This window comes from Monodelphis domestica, chromosome 1, assembly GCF_027887165.1.
Source record: "Monodelphis domestica isolate mMonDom1 chromosome 1, mMonDom1.pri, whole genome shotgun sequence".
NCBI classification, from domain to species: Eukaryota; Metazoa; Chordata; class Mammalia; order Didelphimorphia; family Didelphidae; genus Monodelphis; species Monodelphis domestica.
Window position 1 is genome coordinate 674,473,183 of NC_077227.1, and position 25,104 is coordinate 674,498,286.

General features: G+C 36.2%; 1 protein-coding gene across 2 annotated transcripts in view; it reads left to right on the forward strand.

The window, feature by feature from the left end:
* CDYL2 (chromodomain Y like 2) overlaps positions 1 to 25,104 on the forward strand; it is a 229,752-nt gene that overhangs the window by 191,962 nt on the left and 12,686 nt on the right. For both annotated transcript variants that reach the window (XM_007477036.2, XM_056795556.1), the window contains 2 exons: positions 153 to 325; positions 19,100 to 19,310. In XM_007477036.2, coding sequence (XP_007477098.1) covers positions 153 to 325; positions 19,100 to 19,310 — 384 coding nt within the window. The remainder of the gene's footprint in view (positions 1 to 152; positions 326 to 19,099; positions 19,311 to 25,104) is intronic.

Here is a 25,104-nt window from a genome sequence, read left to right on the forward strand (position 1 = left end):
GTCATAAACACACAGCACCCAAAGGCCTTGACATCCAAGCTTCCCACTGGCTGGAGCATCAGCCCCTCAGCCGCAGGCCTAATCCCTTCCTTTCTGAGATGGGTTGTAGCTGTGCTAAGCATGTGCCATTGTTTACTCTTCTCTGTACACAGATTATGAAGGAAGTGCGGAGAGCTTTGTGCAACGCGTCCACGGACGACAGCAAACTCTTGCTTCTCAGCGCGGTTGGAAGTGTGTTCTGTAGCGGCTTAGATTATTCCTACTTACTTGGCAGGTTGTCCACCGACAGAAGAAAGGAGAGTGCCAGGATTGCAGAAGCCATAAGGTGACCCACCCTGACCCTGAGCCCTCTCTGCCCCGGGCCTGAGTCCAGCCTCTGACTGACCAGGGCTCAGGGGGCACCTGAACAGTATATTCAGGTGATAGTTTAAGGGGCTACAAAGAATCATTTGCCATAGGAGGGGGCTTGGTGGCTGTTTTCTTTCTTTTTTTTCCTTTATAAATTTCAGTTCATTCCCAGACTGAAATGCTCATTTGTGTATCTAGTCCTATCCCTCTGTTCATCATTTTAAAGTATTTTTTTCAGAGGAACTAAACTAAAAAGCCTGAGCTTTATTTATTTCTCAAATTGATGGTGGCTTTAATTCCTTGGGAAAAGACTTTGATCTTGTTGAACTCCTCTTTGGTGCTTTGTTAATCAGAGATGCCCCAAAGATTTGGTAGCTCTGATTCATAGCCACCTTTCTGTTGGGCCCTGGGAAGGGCAGAGACTTGGAAGAACCTGTTATATGACCCATAGACTAGTTCTCCCTGCCTCCAGTGAAGTGTGTATGGAAATACTGTGTTCCAATCTAAATGGAAGCTAAGAATTAGATCTAACGTCCAAGTGGTCTCTGGAAGATTATGTTCTTTTATCCTATGGTTTATTACTCTCTGGACTCAGTTGTGATCTTTGAACTATTATGCACAGCAAAATCCTGATGCGATGTGCTAAACCAAACCCTTTGGCCAAGGTCAGCCCTGGATATAACGCATAGACTTTGCAAAGAGTTCCTTTGTTCTACTGATCAGGACCAGGGCTAGCGGGAGAACCCTAGTAACTGTAGCCCTTAGGGTGTCAATAAGTAGACTAGTTCTTCTTAGAGGGAGGGGAGGAAAAAAAAAACCATGAGATTCTGCACAGGAATGTGTCCAGAAGAGAGCCAGGAGAAGCAGGATAATTCTGTGATGTGTCTGTCCTGTCTTTGTGGTCTTTTCCTCTAACAAAATCTATCATACCAGGGGAGAATTTCAGAATTACTTCTCTAAAAGAGATAAAGGTCACCTAGGATGGAATTCTACTCTGTTCCTTGGTTCCTGGGTAATCTTATGTGCATGATTTAACACCATGAGCCTGAAGTAATCAAGTGATGAAGGCTTTAACCAGGGTGGTGGCTGTGAGTGGGGCAAAGTAGATGTATTCAGAAGATGTTAGGATAAAAATGTTAAGATAAATCAGCAATGGAGTGAATGTGTAGGGTTGTAAGGGTAAGAGGACCGTCAAGAGTGAAACTCAAGTTGTGAGCTTTGGGTCACTGGGGGGCCCTCAGTAGTGATAGGAAAATTAGGAAGAGGAGATTTTTAGGATGATGAGTTCTGTTTTGGACAGATTCAATTTGAGATTTCTACAAGATGTCCTGTTTGAGATATTGAAGAACCAAAGATATCAAATTGGTCATTTGAGACTGGAAGTTAGGAGAAAGGTTGGGGTTAGATAATAAGAAACATCTACATAGTTGTGATCATTGAGCCCTCAGAAGAAGGTGAGATTCTCACCTTGAAGAGATCATATAAAGGGAGAAGAAGAGAAGAGTTCCTAGGACTTGGGGATGCCTTGGGTAGGGGCACCTAAATGAATCTTCAGTAAAGGAAACTGAGCTTAATCTAACTTTGGTATTCAACAACTGTTCAGCACCATGGCTGTCCCATATCTATCCTCTGATTGGAAGGCTAGAAGGACAGAAAGATAAACTCCTTCAATGCTTTCCTCTGCAGACTACTCAGATTTCCAGCTAAACTGTTTTTTTTTTTTTCCATCAGCTGCTTTGCTTGGCAAAGTCATGACTCCAGGCTGGTGCCCTCTGGGGGCTGCTCCCCCCTCCATTTTCAGCTTCCTTATGGGTATTGTCTTCTCTTTTAGAATGCAAGTCATTGAGGGCAGGAACTTTCTTTTTCTTGTCTGCATCCCCAGTGCTCAGCACTGATTCTGGCACATTGTAGGTACTCAACAAATGTTTATTGATTATGACTATGACTATAACTCTGAAAAGTAGTGAAGCATGTGGGAGGACAACTGAAAGAAAGAATTTTCATAGAAATCTAGAGAGCAGAGAACATCTAGAAAAGGATAATCAAACCTATCCAAGTAATCAGGGAAGTCAAGGAAGAAGGGGAATCAGAAGAAGCCATTAAATTTGGCAGTTACGAGATTGGTACCTTCAAAAAGACCAATTTCAGTTGTATGATGAGATCAGAACTTAGACTATAAAAGGGTTAGAAAACAGTGAGAAAAGAGGCAAGGCGAGGTGCCCATTGATAGCTTTCTTAAGTGAAGCCATGAAAGAAAGAGATATAGCATAATAAATAGTGTGGATCATTGGATCAGTAGAGGGGTTTTGAAGGATGGAGGAGAAATAGAAAAGTGCAAGTGTAGATTATATTGCATATAATATATTGTATAAATTCTTCCTCTGAATGGTTGGAACAAATTCATGGTTCCACCAAGAGTATATTAGTATGTCTGTGTTCCCAAATATTCTCCAAGATTTAGTATTTCCATCTTTTGCCATCTTTGCCAATTTGGATAGGACAAGTTGATACCTCAATATTACTTCACTTTTAATTTCTCTTATTATAAGTGTTTTGAGCATTTTTGTCACATGGTTATTAATAGTTTATATTTACTTCCAAATGAGTTATCTTACTGAAGTTCAGTCTGGGTAAATATAGGAACCTTCATCACCAACAAATTGGCCACTTGATAATGAAGTTTGGCCATGGCAACCTATGAAACAGAAAATGCCAAATCGTTCTCAGTCATTTTCCCCTTTCTGATTCTCCATTGACAGTGGCAGAAATGGGACAGAGAGTGCTAAAAATCATACAGATTTAATAACTTCCCACAAAGTTTAACTTGACTGTTATTCTAAATATGTCCATTGATCAACAAGTGTTCATAGAAGTAGAGAAATGGAATCACACCAATCTTTATTTTATCAGTACAAGTGAAACCCCAAGAATAAAAGGGAGTTACAGCCAAAGAAAAGAAGGTACAAAATTCTCCCTAAAGAAATTAATGAAGGAAATAGCAGGAATTTAATAGTTTTATCATATGCCCCAAAGTATCAAGAAAAAATCATTTCAGTGGACATCTGGTTATTTTGTATTGAAAAATATTAGCAAAAATACTACTGAGTATTTATTTCAAATATTTTGAATTATTTCTATTATATTAAGGCTCAGATTCACCCCTCAACCCCTATACTCATTCATTTGTTCCTAGAGAATTCAGAGAATTCCCCACACTGGAGAATCTTCCATTGTTGAGTTGATAGAAAATAGAGATTATTGGGTCATATCTTATCCTGTAAATAGGAATCAGCTTGGATCAGATGTGAGTGCAAAATCAAGTCCTTGAATTTCTCATCAAGAAACTTTGGAGAAGGATATACCTAGCTGGACCAAACTTGATTTCTCCTAGATGTTGAGTACTTGGGACCAGGTACATGATTGTCAACCATCATGGATAGGGAGGGGTTAAGAGTTTTGATGAACCACCTCTCCATTGACTGTTCATCAATTAGAGATGTCTTTGATATCTAGGGGAGGTGTGAAGGGTAAGCTTCCAAATTATATTTATGGATCCACACGAGGGACTTTTGGTCTTTGACTACCAAGAAGATCATTGACCATTGATTTGTTGGTTATTATTAACCTAATTAATAAATTGATTTTGTACTAAAAGCCAATCTCTTAGAATTATTAATCATTTCTCCACCAGTGAATTAATTGTAGTGTGTACACTAGTGATCTGTTGCAAAGGATAAAAAGGTAGAGAAATTTAAGAAAGAATTCAGGGGAGCATCTGGGTAGCTGAGTGGATTGAAAGCCAGGCACAGAGATGGGAGGTCTTGGGTTCAAATGTGACCTCAGACACTTCCCAGCTGTGTGACCCTGGGCAAGTCACTTGATCCCCATTGCCTAACCCTTGCCACTCTTCTGCCTTGGAACCAAGAGACATTATTACTTCCAAGATGGAAGGTAAGAGTTTTAGAAAAAAAATTAAAAAAAGAAAGAATTCAGTAAGAGCCTTCCAACTAAATAAATATATATAAGGGTCAGATGATAGTAGGATTATCAGTTTGAGAGTTGGAAGAGACCTCAAGGGCTATATATTTCAACCATTTCATTTCCAGATAGGTAATATATGATCCAGAAAAATTATGTGCCCCAAATCACACTTGTGATAAGCATCAGAAAAGGATTTGAACCCAAGTTCTTTGACTTTAGAGCCCATGATTTTCCCTATACACAATGCTTCTTTGCAAAGGTAGTGGTAGATGAGGATGGTGAGAAATATAATTTGAAAACAAGGGTAAAGAAAAAAGAACCAGAAAGGAAAAAGAATTAAAGATTTCATAGAAGCCTCACTCCTATATATCATGAATATTTTCTTCAAAAAATGAAGAATCACTAAACTCTTCTTTAGAGTTTTCTTTAATTTCTCTAACACTGTTTGCCACTTTCTACAGCACGGCAATATTCCATTAAATTCAAATGTAGTAATTTTGTTAGCCATTTCCCAATTGATAAGCACCCCTTTAGTCTCTAGATCTTTGCCATTAAAAAAAAGAGATCTTCTATAAATATTTTTGTATAAATAGATACTTTTCCTCTTTCTTGGTATTTATGGTATAGTAATGGTATTGAAAGATCATAATGATACTTAGCATTTATATTAGACTTTAAGATTTGTGAAGCTTTACAAATATTTTATCCTCACAATTCTAGGAGTGGATATTCTCATTTTATTATACTATTATTATTATGCCCATTTTACAGCAGAGGAAACTGAAGCACACAAGGGTTAAATGGCTTGCCTAGGTTCATATAATGTTTGAGATAGAATTTTAACTGAGATCTTTCTGATTCCATCCATGTGTAGCACCCTATCAATTATGCCAACTAGATGCCTCATAAATCAAAGAATATGAATAGTTCAGTAACTTTTGAGGAACAGATGACAATTAAAACAAGTATTACATGAAGAGCAAATGTAGAGATATTTAGTGAATGTGAGCAGACTGGCCACCACTTATAAAAACTGAGGAACTTTGAAGAACTGCGGGGGGGGGGGGGGTATCATTGTAATTGACTTTTCTTATTGTCTATTTCTTAGTACATGAATAAAACAAAGGATTTGTAATCTTATCAATAAGGGGAACTCATGATGTAGAACCCCCTATAAATGAAGATTGTCAGTAACTTAGTAGTTAAGACATAGGAACTTGCTTGAAGCATAAAGAAAGATGTTAAATCACTTATCAATTAGTAGTTTCAGAGGAGGAATTTGAATACAAGTTTTCCTGATTTCAAACTCAGCACTCTATCCACTATCCCATACTGTTGTTCTTACTCTTTCAAAAAAAATAATATGACTCTATGTTAATATGGATCTTCAATTCAGAATTTTCTCTCAAATGCTACAAGTCTGAGCTAACCCTATTTTCTACCAAGCTTCTTTCAAGTTTGCATAGTAGTTCTTATCAAATGCAAATTTCCTCACTCATTATTTTCCACCTTGAGTTTATTGAACACAGGGATATTGTACTCATTTGTTCATTTGTGTCTTGTTTCTACTGACATACTTTTCTATTTTTCAACCAAAATCATTTTTGTACTTTTGTAATTGCTGTTTTACAACATAATTTGAAATCTCAGAACATTCTCTTCTTCTAAATTTTTATGAATACCCAAGAAATCATTGATCTTTTTCAAAACCTTTTAAGTTAAGTTTGTTATTATTTTATCTAGTTCTATAGATTATCTTCTTGGTAATTTAATCCTTTTAGAGACAAATCTGTACTTGAATTTTAAATTTTTCATTTTTCATCATATTGGTGAACCAGCTACCAATATTTAATCATATTTTCTTTATAATAGTAAAAAACCCTACAATAATAAATTAACATTTATATAGCACCTACTGTATTTTAGAAATTGCGCTATAAGCATTTTACAAATATTATTTTATTTTATACTCACAATAACCCTGGGAGTTAGATGCTATTTTTAATTTTCATTTTACATATGAAGATGAAGACAAATTGGTATTTATACTTGTATATTTTATAATTTTTTATGGTATGGTAAATTAAATCACAGATATTTCATTTTATAGTTATTTTTAATGGAATTTCTCATCCTATGCAAGAGATAGAGTTCTACACCTTCACTTTTAATCAATGTAATTACATTGATTGATGAAATTGATAAAGTTATGTGTGTGAATGGGATAGTTTATATACTATGATTCATTTATGAAATAGTAATATTGGTTCATATTATAATGAAGGAAAGGAACATCATTAACTAACCAAATATTAAGGAATTACAGCAATTATGTATTCCAGCAGCATAACAGTCAACAGATTTAGGAGCACCTTGAAGAGACTGAGAGAGAGGTTTATCTGTACTGAGGGCAAAAAGAGCAGAAAAGCAGGGATTCCTTATTAGAGTATTATTCCTTAAACAAGAAAGGAATGCCTAGCTATGAACAGAAGAAAGGATTTCCACTAACAAGAAGTTGAGAATTTACCCTTTCCCTATGTATTCTCTCTAATTAGAGGAAATTCTTCCATCTACCCATGTGTATTTGTGGGGAATGGAGACCCAGACTTTTACAGAGGATGTTTGTACCAACTATTCTTACTAAGACCATCTAGTAAATATCCTTAAACCAATTGATGTCCACTGACTGACTGAAAGTACACCAGTGGGGCCTCGTGAGTGATAACACCAGCATCCCTAATGTCTTAGAGTTGCTCCTAGAACCCTGAAAGGAAGCAGCCAGCCTCTGGGGACCCCAACCTTTGAGTGAGTGGGAGTTGAAGTAGTCCCATCTTTTCTTTCTGGATTTTTGTTGTGTTTGTTGTTGTTGTTGTTAAACACAGAAATGTAATGATTTTGATAGATTTGTTTTATATCCTACTAGCTTACTGATAATATTAATAATCTTGAACTGTTTTCTAGATTAATTTCCCAGGGCTTAAATAACTTTTCTTCCTCTTTGCCAATGTTTGTTTCTTTACCTTTTTTATTATTAAAACTAATATTTAGGTCCTATACCAAATAATAGTGAATATCACTGCTTCATTCTGAACATATTTGAAAGAACTTCCAGTATTCCATTATTTTAAATAATGATACCTTTAAATTTTTGGTAAATACTTTAGATCAAACTAAGGAAGAGTTCTCTAACACCAGGCATTTTAGAATTCTTCGTATGACTGAATGCTGTAATTTATCATATGTTTATTCTTCATCCATTGATAAAATCTTGACCTTTTGCCTTTTATGTTATTTTTATGATAAATAACTCTAGTTGTTTCTCTTTTAGTGAACAATTGTTGCATTCTTTAAATGAATCTAAATTGTTCATAATTATTTTTGGATATGTTTCTAGAGTATCTTTAATTTTATTCAAAACTTTTGAATCAGTATTAATTAGTGAAATTTTGGCCCATGATTTTCTTTTCCATTTTATAGTTCCCTGATTTGAGCACCTGAACTACATTTGTCTCTTCAAAGGAGGTTGGTAGAGTGCCTTCTTTCTCTTATTATTGAGAACAATTTGTATACTATAGGGAATAAATGCTTATTATATGATTAGTAAAACTCACTTATAGACCTGATTGAATCAGGAATTTTTCCTCTTTTGGAAGTTCACTTATGACTTTTCTTTATGGATTTCTTCTTGTGAGTCTGGGTTATTTGAAATATCTCTCTTGTATTTTGTTAATTTGGATATTTTATATTTTGTATCTAGCCATCCACTTCCTCTGTCTTCAATTTTAATTATATATAATTGAAAATAATAGTACTTAATAACTTTCTTTTGTCTCTATTCTGTTTGTACTCACTACAGTCATTTTAAAATTAATTGTTTATCAATTTAGTCATGGTTAAAACAATTCAAATTTGTTTATTAGTTCAAAACTTCTTTTAAGATTTATTTTAAAAATTTCTTTATTTCTACTTGCTCTAGAGTTAATTTGTTACTCTTTCTAACTTTTAACTTGCATATGCAATTTATTAATCTTCTCTATTTTGTTAACATATCTTTTCAGAGAGATAAATTTTCCTCTAAGGACGCTTTAGCTGCATCCCATATATTTTGGTATGTTGTCCCACTGTTATCGTAAAAAATGATTTATTGTTTCTATGACTTGTTCTTTGACCCACTCATTATTTTGGATATTACTTATTCTTCATTAAGTCTATATCTTTTGTTCATTTTCCTTTATTGATAACTGTTTTAATTTTATCATAGTCTTTAAAAGGAATATAATATTCAATATTCTTCCCTTTCTGCATTTATTTGTGATTTCTTGATACCCTAGAATATGATTAGGTTTTTTCCATAGTACCATTAATACTGAAAAATAAGTGCACTTTCTAATAATCTCATTCAAAAATTATAATAGGTCTATCAAACTTAATTTCCCAGTGTTTCATTTAGATCTATACTTTCCTTCTTTTGTATCTTTCTTATAGATTGAGCTCTGAAGGAGGAAAATTAAAAGCTCCCACAATTAGTCTCTAATTGTGTATTTTTGTATTTCATCTAGCCCTTCCTTTAAGTATATCATTATGTGTATCTCTGTTTAACAGTGATATTGTTTCTGGCATATTCTTGTATTATTTATTTATTTGTAATGCCTTTAAGCATAAATTAGTTTCCCAGATTGTCAATCTTGTTAATGCATATTTTTACTATTATCTTATCTGAAACAATAATTGAAGCTTCTGCTTTTAAAACATCATTTGAAGCATAATAAATTTTGTTCCAAATTGTAAGGTTCTTTTTTCTGTTTCTCTCTCACATCACTCCATCTCTTAGTCTGAATGACATTCATTACTTGTTTCCCCTTTCAAGAAATACTAATTCAGGTTTGTACTCTTTTCCCTTCTATGACACTGGAATTCAATCACCTATTCATGAGCTGTGCATGTAAATATTCTCTCACAATGTGAAACTTTTAGAAAACAGTAGCCTACTGCCTCCTTTGTCAGTCTAGATTAAGAGTGTGATTCTCACTGCAACCTTCCCAAATTCCTTCCCTATCTCTAAAAAACCCCCATCACCTGTTTGGATTCATTTCTAGAAGGCTTATTTAAAAAAGTTTGGGGTGGCATGGTGCAATTGACACTTGATTTGGAATCAGGATTCAAATAGACTCTAGATTTTGCCACTCAATCACCTCTCCCTTCCTTCCATTTTATTCCTCTGAGACACTATACACAGCCATTCTCTATCAAAAAATAATTTAAAAAAATTTAACAGAAAATCTCCATGGGATGTTCCTATAGATAGATAGATAGATATAGATATATATTTAAATCTTTTAACTTACTTCTCCTCTGTACTCTATTCTACTTTAGCTTCATAGGTTTTAAGCATGGATATTTTCTCTGTTTTTATTTTTAATGTCTCATATAAGATGAAATGTCTAAAAAAAGGAATTGTCTCTTCCTTTGCTTATGGAGATATAAGTGTGTTTCTGGATTCCTTCCTATTTTCTCCTCCATCATTTCATATCTTTTTTTTAAATAATCTTTATCTGTGATGCTCCATTCTTTTTTTTAATAATATTTTATTTGATCATTTCCAAGCATTATTCATTAAAGACAAAGATCATTTTCTTTTCCTCCCCCCCCCACCCCGCATAGCCAACGCGTGATTCCACTAGGTATGTGATGCTCCATTCTTAAAAGATTGTATTTCAATTCTCCCTTTCCCCTTCTTCCCTTTTCTTTGCTTATCCTCCCATTTTGATCATATTTTTATACATGCTCTCTCTTTGTTCTCTAAGTGTCTCTCATTCAAGGTGACAGTTTAAAAAGCAATAATCTTGTCCTTGAAACATGTTAACATCAATTATATAATTAGTCTTTTATGCTTTATAGATGTTTGCTTTTTCAAATTCATTTTAATGAATTTGTTGTCTCCTCTGCCTTACTTAATAGAAACAATTTATATTAATTCCTTTTACTAAAATAAATCTTTTACTGATGAATTAACTCATTTGCAGGTTATTTTGTAGTACACAGGTTAAGAGGCAAGAGTTTTTTGAACAAAGAAGCAATTTCCTTTGCCTTTTGAAATATCTTTCCAACTTTTCTTTTCCTTTCCTGTGGACTAGAAATAATCTTGCACTTCTCACTATTTTTCATTCAGTTGTGAAGAAAGCAGTCCTGGTTACCTGCAAGATTCATTGCTTGATGATGAAGTTTTATAACTTTACCACAAAGTTTCTAGGTGAATCATTTATGCTATGTGAACTTGGACAAGTTCAGTCTCACTAGTCTTTGATTTCTTTTTCTGTGAAATGAAGAACTTGTTTTAGTTGATCTTAGTATCTATGCAGGTTTGTGAATTTGGGATTTCTGTCAGAGATCTTAGATTCTCCAAATCTACTTTGTTTTCTCCTAATTCTTCTTGGCAGTTATCTTGTATGACTTCCTATAATATTTAGAATTTTTATTTCATTGTATTTTTCTGGGAATCCAATAATTTTTAGATGATCGTGTTGCATTCAGTTGTCTAGGTGAGTTAGCTTACAGAAATTTGAAACATTTTCAACTGTTTTCTTTATTATTTTCTTTGATATATTTTTCCATCTCTGCATTTTTGAGATCCAAATCTATATCTTTTTTTCAGATCCTCAGTTTGATTATTTCTTAATTATTTGTTCTAAATTTTATATTTTTTCTTTAAAAGCTTTAATTATCATCCTTATTACTTTATTGTTGTTCTAAACTTTCCCATAAATTCTTGAAGTTGCTCCATTATCATTTTTCTGCAGGTCTCATAATAGTATTTTCTCTTTCTTCTGGGGTTTTGGCATAATTTCCTTTTATTCTATAGCATTTACTAATTTTATTAGGCCTTTTTCTTGATAATTTTTTCTAGGTAGTTTTCCCTTATATTAAATTCTTTCTGGTTCCTTTGTTTGTACAAATCTCATTACTTTACTTGGGCATAGTTTTTTGGTCATTTGAAGTGTTGGAGTTGAGCTGGACTTAGACATGATCTTTCACTAAACCATGTTGCAAAAAGCCAGATGGCTATAATTGTTAAGAAGTTTTCCTTGTAGTGAAACAAAATCTACAACTTTGGAACTTTTGCACATTGCTCATAATTCTACCTTCTGGATCCATGCAGGAAAATGATAACTTCTCTTGCACATGATAGCCTTTCAAACATTTGAGAATACCTATTAAATCATTCTGTCCTCTGACTGAAATATCTTCAATTTCTTTGATTGCTCAAAATATTGCATGTTCTTCAGTCTCATTACAACCCTGGTTATCTGAGATAGAATTTAATTAAATCATGATATTAAATGCCATAATTGTTGCGATTGCATTTTAGAAGCAACTGAAATCAATAGATTAGTTTTCTTTTAGTAGGATGAATAGGATAGGTCTCTGTTAGTAAGATATATAGGATCAGGTTCTATTAGCAGAAAATGTAGGATAGAGTTTTAGGTGTTTGAGTATCAGAATTCTGTCACTAAGAAAGGTAAAATAAGGTTTTATTAGTGTAATAACTGAGATAGAACTCTTTGGAAAAGTATTCCTCTCTTATCCAAATGTACTTGACATCTGGCCATAAATAGCCAGCCATATTAAAGGATTTTTTAGATCTTCTTTGCCTTGGGTAGTCCCTTTTATAAAGTTGTCCTTAAGAATTGACCCAATCATCACATCCAGCTATAGCTATCATTGTGATCATTTTATTCACCATCATAATAGATAAAGGTCAAGGTAGTTAGAATGATATTTATATTTCAATGAATCCATGGTTCAAATTAACAGACACTCATTAAGTGCCTAGTATATGAAAAGCACTGGTGAAACAGAGATGAAATTGAAATCTGGCTCCTGCCCTTAAGAAGATATTAGGGGATTCAGAATTCACTGATAATTAAGGGCATGATAATGTGAAGAGGGAGAGAGACCTAATGGGAAAGGCTACTTATGGGAGATGGCATCTGACTTATGCCTTGAAGGGAACTAATGCTTCTATGAGATAGAAGTATGGAAAGAGTACATATAAAAAACGGGAGAGTGAGTTTAGAGAACTCAAAAAGGACTGTTTGGATAGATGTTTTGCTTAGTGTAGATAATCAGGGAATACTTGAACAAACATCTCTGTGGTTGCACCTATCAATAAATCTTGTATTATCTTAAGCATATATATGCACAGAGGACAAGTTTTATAGGAAAGTCTTTAGTGACATATTTCTTTGCTGAATCAAATTGTTTTTATATTTCCAGTGAAAATAAACAAGGGAATCTTGTGTTCTCTACAAACTTCAGCTGATTATGCAACCATGAAGATGAGAGGTGCAATAGAAAATTATTTTTTTTAAATGTGCCTGTTTCTCTTCTCATATTTTCCTTGAGGATATCCTCAATGCGTGGGTGGGTCATTCTCATCAGACTTTTAGAGATGAGAAAGTAAACATGTTATTGGTATTCTCTCAGTCATAATTATTTTGGTAGCAATCTGGGACTTTTTTTATTTGTTCAGTATCTTCTCTTGAGTTTTAGTCATCTTGAGCATCAGTCCCTCAGGGCTTTCAATATTATGTGGCATCTAGCATGGATTTCTTCAGTATGTATTTTTTCTGGCCCATTTGCTCTTCTAATCTTCTCCTTCTTATACTTATAAGAGATTGATATGTTAAGAATATAAAAGTAGCACATCTGTGGTCACCTATGATAAAATTAATTTTTAATAGAAATAATTAACATAATCCTCAGAGAAATCAGAATGAATGATTATAATTTACTTGGAACAAGTGTCACAAGAATTTTTAAATCCTCTAAGGATCTCTTCTGTTGCCTTACCATGACTTGGAGATGACTCTGGATTCTTAAGATTATATCCACAGGATACAAATTCTAAAAGGTCCATTAGACTAGAAGGGCTTTGAAGATGGGTTTGTTGGTAGATTGTGCGTCTGTCATCTGAGAACCATTCTTGCTGATTTCAGAGATTGATTCTTCAGATTAGTTCTGGAGTGTTAAATTTTCTGACCAAAATAGCCCTCTGATACTCTCTCTAACATTAGTAGAGGGATTGTAGCCTGTACTAGTGGAGAAAGTATCTACACTGATAATATGATAAATCCTTGAATTATTGCAAAAGTTATATTTAAATGTTTAGGTTACATATGGAATTAAGACATCAGATAAAGGTTCAAATATATATATATATGTGTGTCTTATAGATGAAATGATTAGAGACTTAGAGCTGGAAGAAGCCTCCCAGCCATTAAGTCCATCCCTTTTTTTAACAAATGAGGAGAGGATTGGTCCAGGCTCAACATGATTAGTATTATGTGAGGTGAGAGAGCTGCAAAAATCAGAATCAAAATGAATACTTTAAATGAGCTTGTTTCCCATTATGTCCCTCTGTGCCTTTCCTCAGTACTTTCTAGGTAAATTAACCTAGTTCCTCAAAGTCAGCATCTCGTCTCACCTCCATTCTTGGAAAGCACTCCCTTCTGATGCCCATCATTTAGAATTCTTAGCTCCTTTCAAAGTGCCTGTTCAAATGGGGTGGCTGGGGAATTTAGTAGGAAGTTGGACATTAACTCAGAAAGACTTAAGTTCATATCTGACCTATAACCCTAGGCAAATCACTCAAACCTCATCTGACTCAGTTTCCTCATCTGTAAAGTGGGGATAATAATACTACTGACTTCCCAGAGTTATTGTGGATAGCATCTTTAAAGTTCTTTGTCAATCTTAAAAGAATATATAAAAGCCAGCTATTAATAAATATTTCTTGGATGATAGTTTACAAATGATAACATGCTTTACAAAAAGATTGAGCTGCTTGTGCTAGATTGCTTTTTGTGGTGCCGAAAGGTTCAGTGCCCAGTGAGTTTATAATAGGGCAAAATCTGGGGTTGAATTTATTCTTTTCTTTGGATAATTCTTCTGGCCCTTGAATCATGATCATGTAGCTATCTCTTTATTCTTCCATAAGGTAGTGTTGATGGTTCTCATGGCAGAAAGTAGTCAAAACTGTAGAAAACCTGTTGTTGTAACCAAGCACTTCCACCTGGCTTTAGCCTCTCTCAACATCCCCCTCTCAAGTCTAAGAAGTGTCATGCTCCTGCTTGTATAATGAAATATGCTTTATTGTTAAGAATAAAGCTTGATTTGATTCTGGTGGATTAAGAGGAAAATATGTCAGTGCCTCAGGGTTTGGGCAATGGGGAGCACTCAGTAAAAGAAAGTCATTCAAATGTGACATGCTGAGATGTATATTTGTAGATGGTATATCCTGCTTAGTTTGGCAAAGCTAAGTTATAAAAACTAGCCTTTTAAAGACAGAATCTGGACAGGGGTGTGCAGATGCCCAGGATAGTATTTTAATGGTTTATGAGCACTTTATTGAAAAGGACAATGATGGTGACTTGAAAAAGAAATAGAATCATGATTTGAGCAGTCCTTGCTGAACAGAGTGATGATGAGATTAATGAAATACAAAGAGAATAAGAGGGAGGAAGGGGAGTGACATGGAGAGAAGAGGACAGACAGGTAGATAGATAGATAGATAGATAGATAGATAGATAGATAGATAGATAGATAGATAGATAGATAGATAGATAGAAAAGAGAGGTACACAAACAGACTGATGATAGAGAGATACATAGATTTTTGATAGAGAGATAGACAAGTTAGAGATAGATGTTAGATAGGTAGACAGATAGATAGATAGGTAGATATATTGATAAATGAGATATATAGATCGATACATTGACAGATAGACAGGCAGACTGACAGACAGCGCATTTATTGAATACTATGTGCTAGGCACTATGCTAATGATGAGTGTACAAGCTGTTAGAATGGAGCAAGGAGGATTTTGGAATTCTACAGTTGACTGACAGGACTGGAGTGACAGTTGGAAGAGCAATAAAAGAGGTTCTGCTCAGAGGAAGACAACATGTAAAAGGCAGCTGTAAGGGGGAGGAAAAACTGAGCAATTTGGTACAGATATGTCAATGCAGTGGGGTAGAGCTTGAATGAAGGAGCAGGTCTCTGAATCTCAGCTCACATACAGAAGGTTCCTCTCTGGGGTAGAGTGGTCCTGATCAAGATAAGGTAAAAAAGCTCACCTAACAGAGCCTGGGCAGAGTCCAAGGTTTTAGTAGGACGACGATGGGGAAGGCAGCATGGTGTAGAGAGGAGCAGGAACAGAGCTAGAGATTAGACTGAATGAGCTCTTGAAGTTCTCTTCCAACTCTGACCTTCCTTGGGTCTATTGATCTAAAGCCTCTCCTATTAGTGGTCTTGATTCAATGCTACATTTTTCCTTTTGTCCTAGTCTTCATTTGAGGCTTTATGGGGTGAAGGTGACCTTGGGTTCTCAAAGTCTTTGACAGCAGATCAAGAGCATTGGCAGGCCCTTCTAAGCTGGACGTGCTTCAAGTACATCCTAGTAATGGATTATGTGTTAGAGGAACAGCTTAGCTAAATCTGGAAAGGCTTGTTGCCAGTCAGTTATCTCCCAGAGGATGAATTTTTTGGCCACAACTCTTAATGACCATCTACTAGGTAAAGGAGGGGTAGTGATTTGCATTGGTGAAGATATTTCCTACACTAACATAAGGATTCTTGCAACATTAACTTCAGATGCATGTCCATTGGTGGAAATGCCTCATGACTAAGGTTTAACCATTAGGGTTTTAGAAAGTGTCCCAGGTAGGGAGAATTTCCTAATGCCAGGTCTCTAGTGTTACAGGGGAGGACAAGAATGTGTGCCAGGTGCTAAATCAGGAACAGAGCCCCTTTCCAGAGCTTTTGCCATGCCCAAAGAGGAGCCCTCTGTATGTGAGCTGAGATTCAGAGACCTGCTCATTCATTCAAGGTTCTTCCTAGAATGCTTTTGAAACTCTCACATATAGTTCTGAGCCTTTGGTCCAAACACCTCTATCTCTGGGCAGGCCAGCATTCCTCAGAATTCCAACTTGATAGAGCCCAAGACAAAGGTTCTGATGATGTCATATGTTATTTGCATTGCACATTTTAAGATATCTGATGGTGTCAAAGATAAATCCTGTAGCATCAGACAGGTGTGGGTATAGTCTATCACTGTATACCAATGCATGCCATAGTTAATGTCAGGATCAAGGATATGGCATATTCTGACACACCTGGCCATCATTGTAGCTGCATTGGTTTCTTCTAATTTAGTATCATGAGTTTTCTTTTATGTTTTATATTATTAGCATCCTCATTGTAAAAGTTATTTGTTACATTAAAATACTCAGTTAATGCCTTTCTTTGATTATATATATATATATATATATATACATATATATATTACATGTAAAACTATGCCTTACTAATTTCTATTCATCAGTTCTTAGCCACTTCATTTTTAATGTATTTCTTCATATATATGCTTTAATCCATTGCTTGCAATAAGAGAAGAAAGTGGAATGTTCTACATATAAGGAGATGGCACATAAAGTAGTTGTTGTCAAAGGCACAGGTTGGTTTCTAGACTTGAAGGTAGTGAGGGTGGTTTGACATCCTACTGAAAAGACATGGCTGCTAACCATTCCAATAGCATCCATGCGTGTATAGCCAAAGGACCCATGAGGAGGTGCCATGTAACTCAATGGAGCTGATGCCAACAACCCCCACACCCTGCATAAGTGAAGTAGATCACTATGTTTGGAGAAAATGCTGGGTTATGTGATTTTCTTTGTCCTTAAACTACTTAATGGCTACTCTTTGCTATTTATCATTATAGGATTCCATCATTTCCATTGCTTTTCCTCTCTTTTAACTGTTTTTCTCTTTTTATTTAGTTCTTTGTTGTACTTTCTGTTATGTGATGTTATGCTATGCCCAAAGAGGAGCCCTCTGTATGTGAGCTGAGATTCAGAGACCTGCTCATTCATTGCTAGGAATTGACACTAGCTAGAGTCTTATTTGAGGGTTGATTAAAGTATATACTCCCTTTTACCTTATCAGTTCCCAAATCATATATACAGGGAACTTCAGCCAGTGTAAGTCATGGTGATGCTACCAGACCCAAGTCTATTTTGCCCTGAAAATACTAACTATAACAATATCCTGATTCATGTCATAAAATAATCTATGTAGTTGGAGACAACAAATTTTAGAATGTTTATTATTATTTAGAGAATGGCGAACGGACTAGAGATCTTGACCATATGAGAATCAGTTGAAGAAACTGGGGATGGTTAGCCTAAAAATTTGACTCCAGGGATGTAAAAACAGATTTCTAATCATAGAGCTATTATAAGAGAGATTAGCCTTGTTCTGCTTGGCCCCAGAGAGTAGAACTAAAGTAACAAATATAATTTGCAATGATGAAGAATTTGACTCAGTGCAAGGAGGAATTTTCTAATGATGGGACCCATCTAGCAGTCTAGCAGTGGAGTGAAATGCCAGGTGAGATACTATCATAATTAAAGGTAGTGAGTGACTTGGAAGGTATTTGGTACAGGGGATTCTTAAGCTGCATAGATTAGAAAGAGTCTTTAGAGTCTCTTCTAATGCTAGGGTGCCATGATCCTCTGATTAATACACAGCTATATAGAGTCAAACTTAGCATGACCAAAGAATAGTGGATGTTCTTTTTTTTTCTTCTGATAAGTTTACATGACCATAAACACTTGCTTACTAAAAAGTATTTCTACAAATTGCTTTTTAATGAAACCATGAAACTGCGAAATCAAACAAACCTCCCTTTGGAAATTAAGACATTAAAGATTTTTATCATTGGAAAGATTTCATAGGTCATTTAGTCCAATCTTCTAACCAATTCAAAGATCTTTAATAAAAAGGCATCCAGCCTCTGCTCTAATATTTACATTAAGTGACAGGACTGGATACAGGAAGACTCATCTCCCTCAGTTCAAATCTAGCCTCAGCCATTTTACTAACTGTGTGACTCTGGGCAAGTCATTGAACTCTGTTTGCCTCTGTTTTGTCCTTTTTAAAATGAGTTGGAGAAGGAAATGGCAACCATTCCAGTATCCTTCCTTGCCAAGAAAATCCCAAATGGCTTCATAACGAATTGGACATGACTATAATGACTGAAATAAAATCAACCTCATCTTAAAGAAACCCATTTTGGACTCAAGACATGAATGTTGATTGATAGACTAGGCAAGTGCCTATTATGTACATTGTGCCAAGTGTTGGAGGCTATAAAGGTCAAACTATAACTTCTGCCCTTGAAGAATTTATATTCTTTTGGAGGACTAGAGTGTCTTAAGTGTTAGGAAAATTTTCAAATAGAAAGTGTCTTTCAGTGACTTCTATCCAGAGTTCTGCCCTCTGGAGCCAAGGAGAAAGTCCAAGACAGCTATCTTGTCCCACAAAGGTCTACTCTTCTTCTAAATCAAATTCCCCAGATTATTCAACCATTCTTTCTAAAGCATGGTTTTGAGTTTTTCACTACTCCAACTGTCCTGTGGGCATATGCCACTGTGTCATTGTATTTCCTTAAAAGAGGCACCCAATACTAGACACAAGACTTCAGACAGAGCTGAGGACAGTGGTATTATTGCTTCCCTCCCTCTGGACATGGTACTTCTGTATTGATATAGTATATAGCTCAGGGGAGCTCTAGATTATCCTTTATGGGATGCTTCATTATCTTCATTTAATGATAGGTGGCAGGGGGCACCTAGTGTAGGTTAGAAGTAGATCCGTTAAACTTCATTTATGTAAGATTGTCATCTTTTTTTTTCCCCATTCTTTATTTTAGGGATTTTGTAAGAGCTTTCATCCAGTTTAAGAAGCCTATAGTGGTTGCTATTAATGGGCCTGCCCTGGGGCTGGGAGCATCTATCCTGCCTCTCTGTGACATCGTCTGGGCCAGTGAAAAGGCCTGGTTTCAGACGCCATATGCAACCATACGCCTCACTCCTGCTGGATGCTCCTCCTATACATTCCCACAAATCCTTGGTGTTGCTCTGGTAAGACTTCTTTGTTTTGCAATTGCCTTTAAAATCTAATGCCGCCATATGCATGTTTTTCTTTTTTTTTTCCTGTTCATTATTGATTGGTCAATTTTGATTGACTTTTGGACATGGAACCAAGAAGACCTGAATTTAGATCCTACCTCAGATGCTTGCTAAGTATATGACACTGGACAGGTGTCTTAGCTTCTCTTAATCTGTTTCCACATCTGTAAAATTGGGCTAAAAACAATACTGCCCAGGGTTGTTGTGAACAACCATTGAAACATGTGTAAAGTCTTTTGCAGATATTAAAGTGATAGATAAGGCAACTCCCATTTCTATAATATTTTACCATTTAAAAAGAGTTGTTCTCAAAATGATGTAGAAGGTAGGTAGGTTGAATAAATGCTAATCTAATTTTAGAGTCCAGGAAGCCAAAGCTCAGAGAAATTAGAATGACTTGTTTGTGTAGACCCTCTCACACATCAAAGGCTGACTCAACCCTTCTAACCTCAATATTGCCTCCCTACTTTTTTTATTCAGGGTTTAAATGTGACTCTCACCACATTGCCCATGCTCATGAAGATATGCAAGCAAAAGACCCTGGTTGGTAGAAGATAGAACTTGTCATGCAAACCATAGTTTTTAATGTGGAAATGCTTTGGGACCTCCAAAAAGTCTCTTCTTCAAACACTTCTTCACTTTATCCAATTGGCAGGCATCCCATCCCAAGTCTCCCTTCAGAATCCCTTCAGAGTATTGAGCTGCAACCACCTCTCTGGGATGGAGCACCAAACACTATACTTTATTACTGGTTACCACTCCATGGTCAATATGGCTTGTAGATAGCACTCAAGAAAGTGGTATAGGAACCCCAGTGCACCACCAATAGCAGGCTCCTAACCCAGTCCCAGAGAGAAAAATGGAATAATCCTACCACCATTCTTCAGTGTCATTATTGTTTGGGTCCTGCTAACATTAGCTAGCATTTATATTTAAAGTTTGCCAGGCACTTTATAATAATATTCTCTCATTTGATCCTCATAACAACTTAGAATGCAGGGGTTATCGTGTTGCCTGCATTACAGGTGATGAAGTATTTGTGGTACAGAGTATGACGCCAGATTTGAACTTGGATCTCACCAATTCCAGATCCGGTGTTCTATCCACTTTGCCACCTAACCTTTCTTGATTCCTTCTCAGGAAAGAGAAAGCACTAATAACTTAGGAAATCAAAATGGACCAAAATATAGAGAAAATCACTTGAACTGTGAGCTTTGAAGAAAGATAGGAATTCTATAAAGGGCATTCTGGAAATATCTGGCAAAGATTCTTTGGAACAGTTCTAATTATTATCTATTTTTCCCCTTAAATTGAGACTAAGATTGGTCTCTCTGCTCTCTTCACCCTTTGCTCTCATCTTTGCCCTTTGGGACCCAGGTGACACAAGTCTGATCCCTTTCCCATGATTCTTTAAGATGCTTTATAACAGTTTTATTTCTACTCATACCAGATCGGACAAAGAGGGAGTCCCTGAACAGTGTCAAAATCTATGACTCCAACCCTTTAGGTTCCACACTATAGGAAAGTCAGGGCATTGGAGGAGACAGAGCTGACATTTTCTGTGAATTCTCAGCTGCTTGACTGGTAGTTACGCATTTCCATGTATCTCTCTGGGATGCCTTTGTTATGCAGTACCTGGGTGCATTGCCAATGGACTGTTCCATATGCTGGGTTCATTTATTTTTTTTTTAAACTCTCTCCTCTCTTCTGACATTTTTATAGAAAGATGATGTCTCTGTAGCTTAGGTGGGAGGAACACTTAACACTGCTAAGCCTGGGGAAAACCATGCCCACCTGGGGATTATGCAGTGGGAGAGAGGACTAAATTGGGATGTGGAAGACCCATTTTCAAATTCTGGCTCTGCCATTTGCTGGGTAAGCTTACGCAAGGGCATTTAAGTTCTCTGGTCCTCTATTTTTGCTTCTAGAAAATGAGGAGCACCCAGGACAAATGGACCAAATCATCAAATCTTCTTCCTTTTTGACCTTGAATTTCTCTGCTGTCATCAAGGTGGGGATGGGGGTGGAATTCATTGCAGATATGAGATGACTGAGAAATCTTATTTTGCTCTGGAAGAATTTAGGGAGATTTCATGGAAAAAGAATCTCATGGTTCTCAAAGGGTCCTTTACCTTAGCTATGAGGAGTCATCCCTCATGGATCGGGAGCTTCCTAGTCTTCCCTTTTCCAGAATGGGAGGGTGTGAGAATGGTAACTGACTTTAATAAGTGCCCTTGTCATACTAACACAGACTCACAACAGCATCCTCTCAGGCTCAAAGGGGAGTATCACTAGATTTAGAATTGGAAGACCCCTCAAGGGCTATGTGGTCTAATCTCTACCTAAATAAAAATGCCTTTCACAAAATAAGCAAGAGTTCTTGGGATCCATAGTTCACCTAAAGAGTTCATGGAGAGATTTCAGGGGTGTGCATAATTTGGAAGGGGAAAAATTGCATCTTTCTTTTGACTTAACTTCTAACCAAAATTTAGAATTAGCTTCAGTAATTTAAAAGCATTATTCTGACAAGGAGTCCACAGGCTTTTCCAGGCTACCAAAAGAGTCCATGACATAACAACAGATGAAAAATCAAAATCTCTGGTCTATAGGATCCAGTCTTTGCTTCGAGCTCTCAAGAGGCACATCATTCTACTTTTGGAGAGCTCTAATTTTCAATAAGTTTTTCCTTCCACCAATTAAACATAAATTTACCTCTTTGCAATGCTTCTCATCTGGTCCACCAGGGCAAATGAAACAAACTGAATCCTGAATCCCTGTGATATCACTTGAGATACTTGCAGGTAGCTGTCATGTCTTTCACTAAATCTTTTCTTCTTTAGACTAAACATCCCCATCTCCTTCACTAAAGCAATTTGGCATGAATTCAACACCCTTCACCATCCCAGCTACCCTCTCCAGACACTCTAGTTTATCAATGACTCTCCTAAAATATGAAGCCCAGAAATGAGCACAACTTCAAATGTGGTCTGACCAGGGCAGAGTACAGTAGAGACCATCACTTTGATTTGTGGGGACTGTGCTCTCTGCCCCCCCACCTTTGTGTAGCCTATTGTAAAATCCCATTTGATTTTATAGCTACATTATTATTTACCATTGACTACTATGGAGTTTCCCATCCATTAAAGCTACTGATCTTTTTTGGATGAATTGATCTCTGGTTAGTTAACTGGTGGCATGGTGAATAGAGTACTGGGCCTGCAATTAGAAAGATCTGCATTCTAATCCAGCTTTAGATATTTATTTGCTATGTGACTTTGAATAAGTCACTTAACCTTTGTTTGACTTAGTTTCCTCATTTGTTAAATGGGAATAATACACTTAAGGTTTTTGTGAAGATCAAAGTGTAAAGTACTTAGCACAGAGCCTGGCACATAGTGGGAGCAATGTAAATCCTTGTTTCTTCCATTCCCCTCTTATATCTTCCCTAGTTATATACCCGTGAAATTCATTTCTTTGATTCATTATCATTAGTCAATTTTCTCTCATTTACCTCAGTCCTAAGTGCTAGCATCCAGAAATTTTTTCAATTCTATCCCTCCCAACTTTGTTTTCCCTGCAGATCTGATAAGTGTTTCATCTAAACCTCTTTCCATACCATTGATAAAAATGAGAAACAGCACAAAGCCAAGCATGGATCTTTGGGGTACTGCATAAGAGATGACCTTTGAAGTTGAAATCGACCCCTGTCTATAACCATTCAACAAATTGTGAATCCACCTAATTACCCAGTCACCCAGGCCCATTTTCTGCACAAGTATAACTTTAGATATTTTATCAAACACTCTCCTTAAATCTAGGTAAAATGTAGCTTTAGCTTGCCTATTTACCAATTTAGTAAGCTTGACTTAAAAAAAAACATTTATTAAATTCCTAGTATGTGCCAGACACTATGCAACTTTTATCTCATTTTATCCTCACAATACCCATGGGAAGTAGGTGCTATTATGATCCCCATTTTACAGTTGAGGAAATTGATACAGGTAGAGGTCAAATGACTAAGAGCTGATAAGTGTCAGAGACTAGATTAGAACTTGGGTCTTCTGGCACTAGGTCCGTCACTCTATCCACTGTACCACTTATATGCCTCTGAGTAAAAGGCTAATCTGTTCATGATGAAACCCTGAAGGCAGTGAGTAACCACTGCTTCCTTTTCTATATTTTCATCAAACCTCACCCAGTCAATCAACACATATTTGCTTAAATGTTCACTGTTTTTTTTGGGGGGGGGATACAAGAACCTCATTGATAGGTGTCATGTCTAATAACTCTGGTAAGATAGGTTGGGGCTAGGCTATAAAGGACTTTATATGCCCAAACACAAGGATTTATATTTGGTCCTGGAGGTAGCTGGGAACCACTGGAATTAATTGAGTAGAGGTATGCTACTCTGAGCTTTAGGAAAATAACTGGTGGTTATGTAGAGGATGGATAAGAGTCTTAAGGCAGGGAGATTTTTCATAGTACATTCTAGAATCCATGAACCAAAGTCAAGTTCACAGGTCTAAAGTTTTCAGACTGTTATCATTTCTGTTTGAAAGGGAAGGGAATCAAGCAGAGTAGACTCTACTGGCAAGTTCTGAAGCCAGAACAATGGGAATGAGAGACTACCATGAACTGAAACTCTGAAATTCCTCTTTTATCATAATCTCTTATATTTCCATATTTCCCTTTGTTTTGTTCCCATTAAACAGCCTCAGTGACTTCTGGTCACTGCACATATTTCTGTTTTCCCAATCCATTGCCCCTAATCTGGTCTCACTTTTCTCATTTTGCAGTCATGACCCTATAATTGCCCATCTCTAATTCAATCTTCCTCTCCTAAAATTCCTTGTCCCAATGTCTTAATGTGTTTGTATTTATGTATTGTTGAATGTCACTGGAGCAATTTAAACAACTATTCAAACCAGGTCCACTGCTAATTTATGTCATATAATCTCAACAGAGCCCTCACTACTGTAGAGTAATCCTTTTCTTCTTCCCTTATTGACTGCTTTTTGAAGGCTTCACAGACTTTCCCCAAACTTTTTATTTCTTCCTCATGATACTTATAGCTCCTTTCACTTTTCCCTTTCAGAAGAAAAGAGAGAAAATAGAGGACATCTACCATAAAACTTCCTCCTCTTCCAAATTCTATACCTCCCTTCCTCTCAGTATCATCCCCCATTCTCTCTCTTATTGCTCTAGTCTCTAAGGAAGAAGTAGTCTTTTTCTTTGTTGAAGCAACTTCCTTTATTGTGCCCTTGATCCCATCCACCTATTCTAGTAGCTTGCCCTTTCAATCATCTCACTCAAACTTAGGATGTCTTTCCCCACCCTTCCTTGGCTTCTTTTCTTGCTATGCTCAGATCTCACTCTTCAGTAAAAACAAACAAACAACAACAACAAAAACACTTTCACATGGAATTGTCATCCCCTTAGGATATTGTCCTGTATCTCTTCCTTTCATAGCCAAAGTCCTAGGAAAAGTAATCTTAATTCATTGCCTCTACTTCCTCACCACCCATTTATTTTTCAGTTTCTAGCAATTAAGCAAGAATTGGAATCTCACCCTTGCTCTCTGTAGGATTACCAATGATTGATTAACTCTTAGACTCCTTTATCCTTAGTCCCTTCACACCCCAAGGAGATCTGATTTTATTTGAGATTATGCCTCTTGATACCAAAAGATCTGGAGAAAACAGGATAAGTCATCTCCTTATTTTGTCCTTAACAGATTTCATTTGTA